Source organism: Macrobrachium rosenbergii, chromosome 48 (genome assembly GCF_040412425.1).
Source record: "Macrobrachium rosenbergii isolate ZJJX-2024 chromosome 48, ASM4041242v1, whole genome shotgun sequence".
Taxonomy (NCBI): Eukaryota; Metazoa; Arthropoda; class Malacostraca; order Decapoda; family Palaemonidae; genus Macrobrachium; species Macrobrachium rosenbergii.
Genome location: NC_089788.1, coordinates 61,972,274 through 61,988,796, shown reverse-complemented (window position 1 = coordinate 61,988,796; position 16,523 = coordinate 61,972,274). Strand labels below are relative to the sequence as shown.

Below are 16,523 nucleotides of genomic sequence, written 5' to 3'. Positions count from 1 at the left end.
TCTATACTGTAACAGGTTTCAGGTGATGGATGGGAATCCTCATGAGTATTACTATTATGCACCATACTATTTGGCTATATTGAGCAGGAAAGAGCTTCCATCACTTCAGTAAATTTATGTAAATATTTTACAACAAATATACTCAGAATTTGTTACTGATTTTAATTCTTATCTGTTATGATATTGTGTGAGCTGTAACTATAATTTTACAAAATATAAAATAAAGCAAATTATTAGAACATGCATAACTTGGTAAAATTTACGAGTGTTTTGTAAAAGAGGCCCCACACAGGGTTGTAAATAGTCACTTTTAACTTCCCGTGGAAGGTAGGGAAAATTTTTTACAATTTTTCTTCTTACACCATGTGCATTTGCATATCTTCTGCCTTCCATTGATGTGTTTTTTCTTAAACTGGCCAACCTTAAAGTCTGCCCAGTCTAGGGGTTTGCATGATATATAATTAGCCGGTCCCTTAAGGTTTAAGCAGGGAGAACACAAGTCAGATGGGGGGGAGGTAAAACTCACTACACATGTAACTGTTAAATGAGAACCTGACAGTGACGATCATGATGTACCATGGCCTAAAGTTTCTCTTATTAATATTGCTGTTCATGTGGGCATACATTTATCAGTTTCATGATTTATTTTTTTTTACTTGTTTATTTCTTCTCTTTCTCATTTGCCATAAATGGTCATTCTATTAACCCCTTACTGGACTAACTCGAGATATCTTGTGATCAGTGTTCTAAAACTTTTGGACTTACCACGGGATATCTCGTAAAAAAGTTAAATGCTAATATAGGACTAATAAGAGATGTCTCGTGATCCACATTGTTGTTTTAAGGCTTCTTCGAGATATCCCATGCTATATCACACAATTGGCAGTGGTACTTGCTGCTGGAAGTTGTGAGTTATCCAGAATGACTTTTTTGTTTTTTTCGCACCAACAATGCGTCATTAGTAGCTCTTCAATGGTCATCCTGGTCATTTGTGTTTTTGTTTTTTTGCTTCTTTTCACCTGTTTTTAAGTATGTTTGGTTGTTTTATTTGACATCTTAGACTGTTTATGTTATATTTTTTATTTATTACATTGATGTGTCTTTTTTTTAGTCTCTTGACCATTTTGTGATACGTCAAGATAATTTTTTCCTTTTACGCTGAGTACGAACTATTACTAGCTCTACTGGGGTGACTTTGAGAATCTGTGTTTTATTTCTTTTTTTGACTGTTTTTAGGCAAGTTTGATTTTTTGTTTATCATTTTAGAATCATATATTATTAACTTATTATGTTGATGTTGTGTAATTTGTTAGTATCTTGACTTTATTTATTTATTATTTTAGCCCAGTTATGGCAAGTTACCATGACGACAGTGATAATGAAGTATCATTTACTGATCTTGAAATGCCTACTTTCCAAATTACTCAAACTAAGCATACAAGATTTCTCGTGACAGACCAAAACAGGTATAATTTGCATGAGATAACTCGTTAATGACCATAAAAAGGTCTCAAACTGAGTGTCTAAAAATCAATATTTTGCATAAAACAATCAAGATTTTATGTTGAAATTAAGAAGTATAGTGTCTAAACAACTTATATTTTCAATTAATTAAATAAAATAATTGGAATCTTTTTTGACACAATATGTTAAAAAATAGGTCCTTTAAGAGGTTAAGAAGAGGATTGCTTAATGTGCTATTGGCTTTCAAGATTTGTTCCATGCAAATCTTAGCACATTTTGAATAATAATAATAAATAATAATAATAATAATAATAATAATAATAATAATAATAAAAGGATTTTGACAAAGGAAAATCTATTTCTGGGAGGGCCCGTGTCACCCGGGTGAAATAGTCCATTCAGCACTTATTTCTAGGTAATTCCGTTGCTAGGTACCAGAGAAAAGCTAAATGTAAAGCTGGGGTTACTACCCCAGATAGCTCCAAGAAATGGAGTGGGTGTATGGTAAAAGGGTGAGATTGTCACAATCACGGGACTCTGCCCTATAAAGATTCCCAATGTCAAAAGTCCCAACGAGAGAGGTGATGCAAACCCATGCACTACTCGCGGACTGTACACAAGGCAATGCTAAGTCGCATTCCAGCACCCACCCCACCAGAATGATGTTTACCATGGGAGGAGAGAATGAAAAACAGGGGTGGGTCACCAGGTGAAGACCCTCCCCAGAAATAGATTTTCCTTTGTCAAAATCCTTTTTCTGGATCGGGTCCCGTGTCACCCGGTGAAATAATAACAGAGAAATAAATATCATTCTTATGCTATTAAATACAATGAAAGGGATTAACTGAGGCAGTGAAGGGAAAGTGACTAAGAATCAGAAAGGGAACCAGAGAGAGGGACAACGTTCCCTGCCGCCACCGTAGAGAATTTAAGAGCTTCTAAAGATTTCAAACAGTGACGTTTGAAAACTGGGGAGAATTCCACCTGAACATTTGTAGGTCCCCGAAATTCATGTAATGAAAATAATTAATGTAAGTGGCCACTGCTCTAATATCATGAGCTTTGGAAATGAACCTGAATAGGCTTGTTTAAGAAAATACAAAACTTGCTGCCTAATAGCAGACACAATGACAGTACCCCCCTTTTCTAATAAAGAGAGGGTCTGACAAAATTGGGAGGTCCTGTCAAAATAAGCCTGTAAGGAATAAACTGGGCACAGAGACAGACCTTGGGAAAGGGGAGTACTTTCCAAGGTGACCACCGAAATGAGGACCTTCAACTTTAGCTAGAAAGTTATGAGAATCCCAACACTACCCCTGTGGGAAACCAATATGGTTGGTTTAGACAGGGCAGACAGTACAGGAATACCAGCACTAGAAGCTAAGCTGATTAAAATTAGGGTCTTCCCCAACAAGGAAAGGTAAGAACAAGATGATTGTTGGTTCAAGCTAACTCCGATACATTACTCAAAGACCAGGAAACCGAATGTGGACGGAGTACTGGTCTCAGACGAATACATTACGGTTGAAAAAGGGCCTGGGAGGCTGATTTCAAAACCGCACAAAACACTTTCCTCGGGGCCAATGCGGCTGCGTCATCACGATCCAGAAATATAATAATAATAATAATAATAATAATAAAATACTGAATTGGTTAAGAGATGTTATATCACGAGGCATGAAAAAGTTAAGTCACAATGACTGAGTTCAGACGGACGTGTGATAGGAAGGAAAACAGCAGATAGGGAAGTTGGCCAAAGACCTGCAAGAAGACCAAAAAATTCACGTGAAAGGGGACAGATGAAGACCTAAACCTGATGGGAATTCAGACAGAAGAGCACAGAGCAAAGACGAGTGGGGATAACTCATTTCCCATCTAACCTGTATAGGAAAAAACTGACAAAAATGTTTTTGAAGAAAACAGAATGTAACCAAGACGACAAATTTTAAAATCAATTTGTATTTTTTATAATTAGCAAACCTGCAGTCTCAACATAAGGAGGTTTCTCTAGCACCTTGCGGAAGTCTGGTTATTAATAGCACAAGGTTTTGGGGGCAATGGGAGATAGCCACTGGAGAAGGCTGTGGGCAGACCCCGACCTGGTTTCCCTTAATATATGCTGTGCTTATCATGATTACAGCAACTAAAAAATCATTTAAGAAATTTTATCTGGAAAATTAAGAATATTTAAGAGATCAAGAGTAACAATGCTTACAGTCAATAATTTCCAGCTCATATAGTAGCTGAGACAAAAATAAAAAATTTGACATATTTAGGAAGTAGAATCCCTTTACAAAGGGATACTAACATGAAAGGAAGGCTCAAAACTTTTTACACCAACAATCCACCATACTGAACAGCATATAAAAAAAAAGAGGTTTGAAGATTGTATGGATATCAAAATAATAATAATAATAATAATAATAATAATAATAATAATAATAATAATAATAATAATAGGTCTTATTAAAAAGGATAATATTTATCTTAATAATCTTCCTTATGATTAATAATAGCGATGTTAGTAATATATCATGTTGGAAAGGATAATAATAATAATCCAATCAGAAATCGTTCGTCTGGATTCAGGTTCTATTTTAAGTACCATCGAGCATGTTTACCAGCTCGTTGGTCATCCTCTTAGTTGCAGAAGGTCTGAAAGCAGTGTCTTACTTATAGGGGTCTTGACTGGTGCTGAATTATGATTGGCTGCCCGGGGCATGCAGACTCAGCTGCGTTGTAAGTGCTGGGGATGAATGGAGAATTTCTCGATGTGGAATGTATCTACCCATTATGTCTTGCCGTGGGAGGAGAAATATTTCCTGCGTGAAAGGGTTAGTTTCTCCTTCCCTCATTCCAGACGGGCGGCGGTGGTGGGTATTTTTCAATTATTTGATGTTTGTGATTAATTCATTCACTAATGGAATGCAAACTCTTTGGTCATCGATAAAGAAGACGAGGCATCCTCTCATTTTCATGACTAAAAGCACTTTTTGTGATAGGCTGCTTGTCTTTTGCTCTTATTAAAATACTTCGTCTTCATATTTATATAAGAGGGGGCATTTTAGAGAATAGAAAGTTTTTGTGTTTAAAATCATCATATAGAGAAACCAGTTCTAAGTGTTTTTAGACATGGGGTTTCAAGTATTCAGCATCGCATCGAGGAGTAAATTCTTCCATTTTAGCCAACGCCGCCGCACATCGGGCCTGGGGGTGGGGGTTCAGCACCAATCAAGATCCCCTGCAAATCTTCAGGGATTTACGCCCTATAGAGGTATTATCAAAAGTGATTGCTGCAAAAAATAGAACCTGAATCCAGACATTCTGTTTATGATAGATATTTTTTCTCTACTTTTCTAATAACTGATCCTTTTCTTGTTGCTGCATCGCTGGAGAGTTTAATCATAAGGGAAGATAGAAAAAGACACTATATAAGATAAATTCGCATGATAACTATACTTTTAAATACTTGTCATTTAATAATAATGGAGATAATAATTGTAAAATCAGGATGGACTCATTTATGTGGAATGTATCTACCCATATTCGCGGTATTTTCACTGAGAAATTTCACCAATTACTGTATTTTAATTTTCTAAAAAAGCACTTTTTGTGATAATACTATTAAAATACATGGTATATGCATTTTTAGAGGATTTTTGTGTTTAAACTATCAAATAGGCAGTTCTAAGTGTTTTTAGAGGGGGTTTCAAGTATTCACGGATTTTAGCCATTCGTGGGGGTGTTTCAGTACCGATCCCCGGCAAATACAGGGATTTACTGTAATAGGTATTATCAAAAGTGATTGCTGCATCAGCCGCATTCTGTTTATATAGAGTTTTCTCTACTTTTCTAATAACTGACTTTTCTTGTTATTGCATAGAGCCAGTAACTGTCCAATACTTGTCATTTCTGGAGAAGGAAATAGTTGTAAATCAGGATATAATTTATTTCTGATACATAAAAGGTTTGTCCGGTAACTAAAATCTGGGGATCATGGTCCGTAGAGTTTTCTCAGGTTAATATACAGTAGTTGTTAAATCTGCTACAAGTGTGTAGGGCCAACATTTCTCTCAGGCACTACAGAGGGTGTTCACGGCAAATGGTGGGAATAAACGGGTGTTCATGCTGGGTCCTACTCTTTTATACAGGTGATGGTCAGCAGGGGGTCAACTGCATGCTGTCTTCTGATTGGCTGAGCCGAGACGAGGGCACCTTATTGGCTGGCGAGAAGTTTCTTCAAGCCAAAACCTCAAACTTGATGGTCGCGCTGCTGTAGTCTCACTGACCAACAGGGTTGCTGCGTGACATTACTGCCTGGTATTACCCTGCGAATATTTTCATTGGTAGCCGGCTGGCTAGCTGGATCTTGCATTGCAGGGCCGGGAGTGTTGTTTGCTATGGTGTCTGTTGCAGGTCTTTGCACAGTAGGTTGTCTACTGCTGGTGGGTAGGAAAGGAACTTCCTGGGTTGTATTTAATAAGGGCTTTACTGGCTGTATTAAGAGCGCCTCTAGCAACCTCAGGCGTCTCGAGCCTGGGGCCTTTCTAATTATGTTGGTGTTTTCGATAATCATATTTCTTGCAATGCCCATATGAGAAGAATCCCTCATATGGAGTTTTATAGCACTTTCTTGCACATGACAGGAAATACTCTTAGCCAGTTTCACAGTGGTCATACCTAAAAATGATCCGGGTCATCCACAGACTGGGCATTTGAAAAGGTATACCACGTTTGCCTATCTAAGGGGATCTCTAATTGGCTGGGCCGGGATGTTCTTCATTATCAGGTCTCTTGTGCGTCTACAATGAAGAACAACCCGGCCCAAACGATAAGAGAACCCCCTAGATAGTAAATACAGTAAACCCCCCGTATTCTTGCTCTCACCATTCACAGACTTAAGTATTCGCGGATTTCTCTGTGGAACGTATCTACCCATTATTTGCGGAAAATTCACCCATTCGAGGTATTTTTCACTGACAAGTATTCACTAATTACTGTATTTTCATACCATTTTCATGACTAAATGCACTTTTTGTGAGAAAACTATTAAAATACTCATGTATAAGCATTTTTAGGGTTTTTTGTGTTTAATCTATCAAAACAGGGAGTTCTAAGTGTTTTTAGAGGGATTTTAAGTATTTGCGGATTTTTGCTATTCGTAGGGGGTGCGGTACGCATCCCCACAAATACGGGGTTTTACTGTAGAGCCCTCATCAGATATGACCCAGGAAGTTCTCTTCCTACCCACCAGCACTAGACTGGTGAGCAAAGACCTGCAACAGACACCATAGCAAGCGACACTCCCAGCCCTGCAATGCAAGATCCAGTGAGCCACCCGGCTACCAATGAAAATATTCGCAGGATAATACCAAGCAGTGACGGCATGCAGTGTCACGCACCAGCCCTGCCAGTCAGCAAGACTACAGCAGTGCGACTGTTTGAGATTTTGGCTTGAAGAAACTTCTCGCTAGCCAATAAGCAGCTCGTATTTTTGCCTCAGCCAATCAAAAGTCAGCATGCAGCTGACACCCTGCTGACCATCGCGTATATAAAGAGTAGGACCCAGCATGAATACAAGTCTACTCCCACCCTTTGCCATGGACATGCTCAGTAGTGCCTGAGGGAAATGTTGGCCTTACACACTTGTAGCTGATTTAAGAACTATACTGACCTGAGAAAACTCTATGGACCATGATCCCCAGATTTCAGTTACTGGAAGAACCTTGTATGCATAAGAAATAAATTATATCCTGATTTACAACTATTTTCCTCTCCAGAGATGACAAGTATTGGGAGTTACTGGCTCTATGCAGTAACAAGAAAAGTCAGTTATTAGAAAAATGGAGAAAACTCCATATAAATTGAATGCAGCTGCCATGGCAATCACTTTCAATAATACCTGTTTGAAAGAGGGTCTACTACCCACAAATAATAATAATAATAATAATAATAATAATAATAATAATAATAATAATAAAAATAATAATAATAATGAGCTACCAAAAAATGGCACACAAGGAAATACCGAAGATGTAACAGAGAGGTCGGAATGGGTGGAAAAGATCAGACAATGGATGAAGCCAGATGCAAAAAGAACAAAGATCCCCTCCATGAAAGCCTACAGCACAAAGAAACTAAGGGAGAAAACAAGTGAAGTTAATGAAATAATGAGACTAATACACAACACTAGTAACACAGAAACAAATAACCTGGCATATGCAGGAGCAAGACTAGTAGTATAACTCATGGGAATACAAACACCAACACCACTATCACAGCCAACCCAACAGAAACCAAATCAGCAACCACCTTGGAAAAGGTGCCTGGAAAAACAAATCATGGTGATCAGATCTGACTTGAGTAAACTGAAAGAGGTGGCAGAAAAGCTAAGAAGCAAGAAAATGAGAGAGAAGCTGAACGAGAAATACAAAGTACAGGAGGAAGGACTAAACAACACAGTAGAAGACATAAAACAGAGGCTTAAAGCCAAAGCATATAAGATACAATGGTACATGAACAGGAATAAAGGATACCAACAGAACAAACTCTTCGGAACCAACCAGAAAAGACCATACAGCCAACTAAGAGGGGAAGACAACCACCAGGAAATTCCTGAAGCCAAGCTAAATAAGAGACTCTGGGAAAACATATGGAGCAATCTGGTATCACACAACAAACAGGCAACATGGCTCCAGGAAGTCAAGGCAGAAGAAATGGGGAGAATAAAACAAAGATTCACCGAAATCACTACAAACACAGTCACACACCAACTAAAGAAAATGCCCAACTGGAGAGCCCCAGGTCCCAATGAATTCCATGGATACTGGCTCAAAAACTTCAAGGCCCTACACCCACGAATAGCAGAACAACTCCGGCATTGTATCACAAACCACCAGGCACCCAAATGGATGACCACAGGGAGAGCATCCTTAGCAAAGAAAGACAAGAACAAGGGAAATATAGCAAGTAACTGCAGGCCTATCACCTGCCTACCAATAATGTGGAAGTTACTAACAGGTATCATCAGTGAAAGGCTATACAACTACCTAGAGGATACAAACACCATCCTCCACCAACAGAAAGGCTGAAGAAGGAAGAGTAGGGGGCATAAAAGACCAGCTCCTGATAGACAAAATGGTAATGAAGAATATTAAGAGAAAGAGAAGCAACCTAAGCATGGCATGGATTGACTACAAGAAAGCCTTCAACATGATATTGCACACATGGCTAATAGAATGTCTGAAAATACATGGGGCAGAGGAAAACACCATCAGCTTCCTAAAAAATACAATGTGCAACTGGAATACAGTACTTACAAGCTCTGGGATAAGACCAGCAAAGGTTAACATCATGAGAGGGATCTTTCAAGGCGACTCACTGTCCGCACTACCCTTCGTAGTAGCCTTGACTGCCATGTCAAAAGTACTGCAGAAGATGGATGCTGGGTACCAGCCCAAGAAAGAAGGCAACAGAATTAACCATCTGATGTTCATGGACAACATCAAGCTGTATGGGAAGGGCATCAAGGAAATAGATACCCTAATCCAGACTGTAAGGATTGTATCTGGGGACATCAAGATGGAGTTTGGAATAGAAAAATGTGCCTTGGTCAACATACAAAAAGGCAAAGTGACAAGGACTGAAGGGATAAAGCTACCAGATGGGTATAGCATCAAACACATAGATGAGACAGGATACAAATACCAAGGAATAATAGAGGGAGAGGATATAAAACACCAAGAGATGAAGGACACAATCAGGAAAGAATTTATGCAGTGATTTAAGGCGATACTCAAGTCAAAACTCAACACTGGAAACATGACAAAAGCCATAAACACATGGGCAGTACCAGTAATCAGATACAGCGGAGGAGTAGTGGAGTGGACGAAGGCTGAATTCTGCAGCATAGACCAAAAACTAGGAAACACATGACAATACACAAAGCATTACACCCAAGAGCAAATACAGGCAAACAATACATAACACAAAAGGAAGGAGGGAGAAGTCTACCAAGCATAGAGGACTGCATCAACATCGAGAGCAGAGCACTGGGACAATATCTGAAAACCAGTGAAGATGAGTCACTATGGAGTGCATGGGAAGAAGGACTGATAAAAGTAGATGAAGACCCAGAAATATACCGAGACAGGAGAATGAAAAACAGAACAGAGGATTGGCACAGCAAACCAATGTACGGACAGTACATGAGACAGACTAAAGAACTGGCCAGCAATGAAACACAGCAATGGCTACAGAGGGGAGAACTCAAGAAGGGAACAGAAGGAATGCTAACAGCGGCACAAGATCAGGCCCTTAGAACCAGATATGTCCAAAGAATATGCAGGAAGTACAATATGAAAGACGAGACCATAAACCCCATAGCAAGCGAATGTCCGGCACTTGCGCAGAATCAGTACAAAAAGAGGCATGATTCAGTAGCAAAAGCCCTCCACTGGAGCCTGTGCAAGAAACACCAGCTAGTTTGCAGTAATAAATGGTATGAACATCAACCCGAGGGAGTGATAGAAAACGGTCAGGCAAAGATCCTCCGGGACTATGGTATAAGAACAGATAGGGTGATACGTGCCAATAGACCAAACTTGAAGCCGATTGACAAAATCAAGAAGAAAGTATCACTCATCGATGTCGCAATACCATGGGACACCAGAGTTGATGAGAAAGAATGAGAAAGAAAATTGATAAGTATCAAGACCTGAAAATAGAAATAAGGAGGATATGGGATATGCAGGTGGAAATTGTACCCATAATCATAGGAAGACTAAGCAAGATCCCAAGATCATTGAAAGGAACCTGGAAAAACTAGAAGCTGTAGTAGCTCCAGGACTCATGCAGAAGAGCGTGCTATTAGAAACAGCACACACAGTGAGGAAAGTGATGGACTTCTAAGGAAGCAGGATGCAACCCGGAACCCCACACTATAAAAACCACCCAGTCATGATAACAATATAATAATAATAAGCAATTAATGCCATCCATCAAACAACCAACAACATTAGTTTTCCAACAGAAATAGTCATTCATTTTATATAAAGTGCAACAATTACTGTCTTACTGTATCACAGAATAAACTCGAAACTTATCAAAATCAAATACAAAACCTCATACATATGAACTCTGGTATTATGGGAGGTAGCTTCAGCAAACTGTACTATATGGGAAGATGTAAAATTGTAAACAGAAAAACAATCCTGTTCTTCTGTTGTATTATGAAGTGACCGAGCTAAGCTAGCTTCATATGAAGCAATGAAATTGAATATAATTTTTGCAAAACCTCCTTTTAAATCATAATAAAACATGACATGACATGACATAAATGAAATACAGTGCTGTACATGAAAAGTTCAAGTTAATTAACAAGGAAAAGACACTAAAACTACATTATGGCAGCTAACTGCCTGTGCATACAATTTATAATGTACTATACACATACATACACAGCATTCATATTAAGCATGCTCTGCAAAGATGTGTATTTCATTTGACCTTATTTTCCAGTGCAACCAAGTCTAGTAAGTGGCACATATTTTTTAAGTACAGTATAGCAAGATGCAAGGTGTGCTAGTAGATGCAATCAGATTATTCCAAAATTTTAGTCTTTTACTGAGTTCTAAACCTCATACTTCTCTTCCAATGTTTCTTAATTTTTCATTATAAAAAATCTTAACTTAAGAGATTGGCCAAAAGGTTTTCTTAATATAAAATATTTATCATATCGAATAACTAAAAACTTTTTAAGATATTAATAATTAGATCTAAGGTTCTCAGCACTATAAACAGAATTCAAAAACCTCAAAACCTTGACCACAAAATAAAAGCAAACTGCTAAGGCTCAGTAACAATTTCAATCTGGCTTAGCCTTTGGATGTGCTTCTTTTTATTACAGTACTGTTATTATCTTTGGAAAGTACCTTAATTCTACATCACTGAGCATGCTGCCAACATGTTAAGGAATATCTCATTTATCATTAACCATGAAAATCATTCTTCACTGATTAATCTGGGACACTTGAACCTTATTATATCTGGGTAGAGTATTTCGAGAAAATATGACTGGGTCATGCCCTGTAACTAAATTTCCTCTTACTGGCAATGCAATACTCATTACCCTATAGAGTGTTTATGCAAGGATACCTAATTCACAACAATAATGTTTATAATTACTTTATATTTACCTAATAAAAGGATAACTAACCTCTTTCATCTTCAGTCAAAACTGTTCGAGACTTGCGAATACTACCCCTGACAGATATCTTACGGCGTGCAGGGTCCCTTACGCTTTTCTCCTTAAACCTGAAAAAAAGAGCAAAATGATTTGAAGAGCATTCCACTACACTAAACATACTTGCACATAAGTAATAAGCATTTATTATTTTATTAATAAGAATATAGTTTTTAAATATAAAAAAATTTCTTCATACAATTATCATTATCGAAAACTATGAAGAACAGTCATGCACTTTAAAGACAAAGATAAAACACCCCCTTTTCTTGTGTGCAAAGTCTTGGTATACTGTTAAAATAGAATTAAAACCATTCAAATTTGCAAGGACTACTATCCTCATCAACAGAGGAAATGAAACTGGATTATTATCATTACAGTAGTTTAACCAGATCAATGAGCTGACTTTCAGCTCTCACAGGGCTGGCCAAAACTGGATAAAACTGGATTAAAGTACTAGTAATTCTTTATTTAAGTTTCCTATTGATCTTCTGACTACTTGACCATTCTGGTTTGCTGTGGTTGTGCTGCCATTCTGCTGCTCACTGGGGGCATTAACCATGGGTATAGTTCCCGAGGTCAGGTATTAAACATTCCATCAATACATGGAGTAAGTCAGAACTATCAGCTTCCCTTATGAATAAGGAGAATTTAGACTCTTTAAGGATATTACTGGCATTCACTCTACTTAAATCATTAAAGGATTATTTCCAGCTACCACTACCATCAAGTTAACAAGGACCCCCCCCCCACCCCCACACACACAAACACACACATACACCATGTAGCACAGTACATTATTTCTTCTCTGTTCATTCACTGGTCAAAATCCCAAATATGTGTGGCTCCTGCCTTATTTCTATTATCATTGTTAATGGCTCTCTTGTGCTCAATGATGAGTAAATCAAGATTCCATCTGGCCCCCCTCCACCCCACATAAGCCAAATTACGATTGTTATGACAAAAAATTTAATGCTGTATATCCCTAAGATTTTTAAGATGTCATCCACAGTGAGACAAGATAACCATCCAGCTGAGACTCTGCTGACCACAGTTGCCGAGACTGGCAACAAATGCCAAGACTGTTCTGATGTGAGAGGTACAGATGTTGATGTAGTTTTACTGGCAATGATGCCACCATTAGTCAGTTGTCCAAATATCTACTAGATCTTATTACATTTTTCTGTGCCCACACTGTCTCTGGTGAGAAGAATGACTTTTTAACTGAAGAAACTGACATGTGCAGATAAAGTGAAAGTATTTTCCTGAAATAAAGAGATTTTGGACAATGAAATACATATTCCTAAGATCCAAAGGGAGCATGGAAGCTGTCTTTTTTTTACGGGATAATGAAATAAGGGCAAAGTTACCATCCTGAAAGAAGATTGCTGAAGAAACTCATTCAGTGGGATGAGGTTCATGATGTGCCTGTATCCCAGTTGACTTAAAGACCAGAAACAGGTGACTGTAAAAACCTGGAAAGTCATCCAGCAACTCCTATTGCCTGATTCTTAAGCTTAACCTCTAAAACTTCACAGAATCCCAACTGTAGGTGCAGAACTGTACTTGAATGCATGAGTGAATGCAAAGGAAGAGACTGAAAAAACAAATTAAACAAGGACTAACCCTAGAAGAGAAACACTCATCTGTAAAATAGAGCAAAGAATTCTTTCACCTGCTGAAATGTGCAACATACTAAACCATTCATGGTGTTGACCGTGTATTTTGTATAGACACATCTTTTCCAACTACCTGTCACGCAAGAGGAAGATTACCCATATAATAAAAATCCCAAGAGAAACATACTTCTGCAAAACAGGATGATGTAATGAAAATGACCTTATCCTTAAATATTGAATATTAAAAAACCTTGCCATTTCTAGCAGTGAACTATACCAGTGGTCATTTAATCATGAGAAAAACCAAAGTGATTAACAAAACAAATCATTACAAGCACAAATGTGAAAGAGAGCTGCAGCTCTGGAGGGAATAAAATAGCTATCCAAAAAGCTATACACCAGATATAAAACTCTTCAAAATTGACTGTGAATTATGGAATAACCTTCCTAATCACGTAGCTGAATTGTTGAAACTTAGGAAGTTTAAAATGGCTGCAAATGCTTTTTTGTTGAGCAGATTCACATGAGTCCTGTGACCTAGTTGAACTGTTTTACCTCAACTGTTTCTCCTTTATCCCAAATATATAATTTATTGTTATCCCACATATATAATTTACTGTTAGTTAGTTAGTTATAAATGATTTGTTTAACCAGCCTCTGAACTCTTTTAGGGTTCTTCTCGGGCCGGGAAAAAAAGGGGGAGGGAAAGAATACATAAAAAAATTAAATAAGTAATTAAACAAATAAATAAATATATAAATAAAAATTAAATAATAAAAAAGGGGAAAAGATTAAAATAAAATAAAAAATAGAGGGGATAAAAGGAGGAAAAAACGGGGGAGGGAAATTATATTTTATTTATTAATTTAATTTTAAGAAGAGAATGATATTATTAATTGAAAAGTTATTACCTTCAGCTAGAATATCCTTTATTGATTTATTTTGAAAATTTTATAATTTATTCTAATGTATTTCTTTTTCCAAACTGGGCTGGGTGTAGCAATAATAATAATGATAAAATCTTACCTGTTTGACATGCGGACCAAGTCGGCTCTCTTCCAGGATAAGGAGCCTCTCATCTGCTTCTCTAAGTATTCTTTGACGTCTGCCTTGAGACCTTTAAGAGAATAATTAATTATAACTTGCAAGAATTTAATATATTTGGTCACCTGAAAAGATGGTGCTGAGAATGGTGTAAAATGGTGAGAGTCTGCATATTGAACATCAAACATTTTTACAATACATATCACCTATACAGTAAAGAGTAGAAACAAGGAGTATCTCTATGGTGCATGATCTAACCTAGAGTTCGTCCATCTCATTTTTTCTTTTTTCCATACACCTATTAAGAGAACATGGAAGATGGTCCTACTACAAATATACTTAAGAGAAAAACATTCAATACCTCATTTACCATAAACTTGCCTACTTCTATAAGGCAACATCAGAGTTTACAATATATTTACCAATTAAATTTTTATTTGTGAAAAAAAAAGACATCAAAAAGATAAAAGATGTTAGTTGGAACAAAGGTTAGCTAAGAATATGAAAACTTATCTGCTTTAACTTCAAAAACTAACTTCTCAAGTACTTAGCAAATACAAATGTTTCACCAAAAACTACTACATTTCATCCCAATCCTAAAGCAATGGAATACAGTAAATTAATCATAAACTAATAGTGAATTTATGAACTAAATATATAACAAAGCTGAATTTTTTGTAAATCCATTATTTACCAAAGCCTAATCCTGCAGCCTGCAGTTCTCCGGACACACTCCAGAAATCAATAAAACAATGACTTTGACCAGGTCAAGTGAAGCTATCTTGGCAACACTGTCTGAAATTTCCATCAGAGAGATGGAGTCAAGAGGAGAGACAGTTTAGGTAATGGGTTTGTAAAAAAAAAAAAAATCAATTTTACTTTTCAGAAACTACTTGTTTTGACAAAACCCACTTCTTTACGGTAGCATGAGTAGCTACTTAGGTTGGATGGACTCTATTACTTCTGAAATACTATTTATGGAAATAAAAGAGGGTAATTCCTGAGGTTTAGTACTAACAAGGGGCCATGGTTGGACCTTGGTTTGTATTCTCCATTCCAAATAGCATAAACAAATTCACTTATGCTCTTCTCAGAGGGGTAGACACCTATACCTGACAAATTATGCTCTCAGAATAAAATGTTTATGTGCAAGAAGAGTTGAATTTATGAACAAAAAACCAGACACCTATACCTGACAAATTATGCTCTCAGAATAAAATGTTCATGTGCAAGAGGAGTTGGATTTAAGAACAAAAAACCAGATCTTGTTACTTTATACCCTAGGGCCACTACTGGGCTGAGTAAACAACCAAAGCGTTTGTGAAGTCCAGTAAGTAAAATCTCAAAAAATGTTGAGGGAACCTCTAGGGGCAACGGAAATAACTGAGGAAATGTTCATATTCCATTTTAAATTCTAACCGAGTCACTACTGTCCTAACCTCATAACCCCTGATCTTCAGGCTGGAAGCTTTAACCACAAAGGTACATGCATGCACTCTTATGATGATCTGTCTATATGGAAGGAAATGGTGTTCTTTGATACCTCTGATTTCACAGTGCCAGTGGATAACAACACCCTCAACCCACCTGCGTCCTTTAAAGATAAGTCCATGTGTCTTTTACCTGGCAAGAGAGAAGGTCCTCATCAGTCTACACTTGAACTCGTAAGACTGGGATGCCACACTTAATCGTAGGTTGGGACCAAGAGAAGGCATCTCAGCCACAGGCCACAGGTATGTAACTCAGACCTATGTTATGCCAGTTTCAAGAGTGTGTAACTCTAACATTCTTTATATACTTCCCTAACACTCTTTTTATACTTCCCTCAAAAAATTCTGGCAATTACTTCATACTTCCCTCACAAAATTCTGGCAATTATTTTTTGAAGTTGTTTATAACCAGGGTCTACAACCCTCAAAGGCCTTGGGGATTACAAAAAGGCAGCTGAAAACTCCTGGTGAGGTGTCTCTCCCCTACTCTATAGCCCCTTTTGCCATTATCAACTCCATCTCCTTGTGCGAGGCAGGAATATTGGTGCAGGAGACCTTCTGGTTCCCAATTTAAAGTTATGATGATGATTGCAGTATTTGGAGTAGACACTGGGGACAAGTGAACTCTGTGAGAGACTGGTGTAATGTGGAACAAAGCCAACA

The 16,523-nt window shown here is 37.5% G+C and overlaps 1 protein-coding gene across 14 annotated transcripts in view; it reads right to left on the bottom strand.

Moving 5' to 3' along the window:
• Nucleotides 1–16,523, bottom strand: part of LOC136831460 (probable phosphorylase b kinase regulatory subunit alpha) — a 239,786-nt gene that overhangs the window by 146,176 nt on the left and 77,087 nt on the right. For all 14 annotated transcript variants that reach the window (XM_067091940.1, XM_067091944.1, XM_067091947.1 and 11 more), the window contains exons 14-15: nucleotides 14,353–14,443; nucleotides 11,681–11,778 (exon numbers count right to left, since the gene is read on the bottom strand). In XM_067091940.1, coding sequence (XP_066948041.1) covers nucleotides 11,681–11,778; nucleotides 14,353–14,443 — 189 coding nt within the window. The remainder of the gene's footprint in view (nucleotides 1–11,680; nucleotides 11,779–14,352; nucleotides 14,444–16,523) is intronic.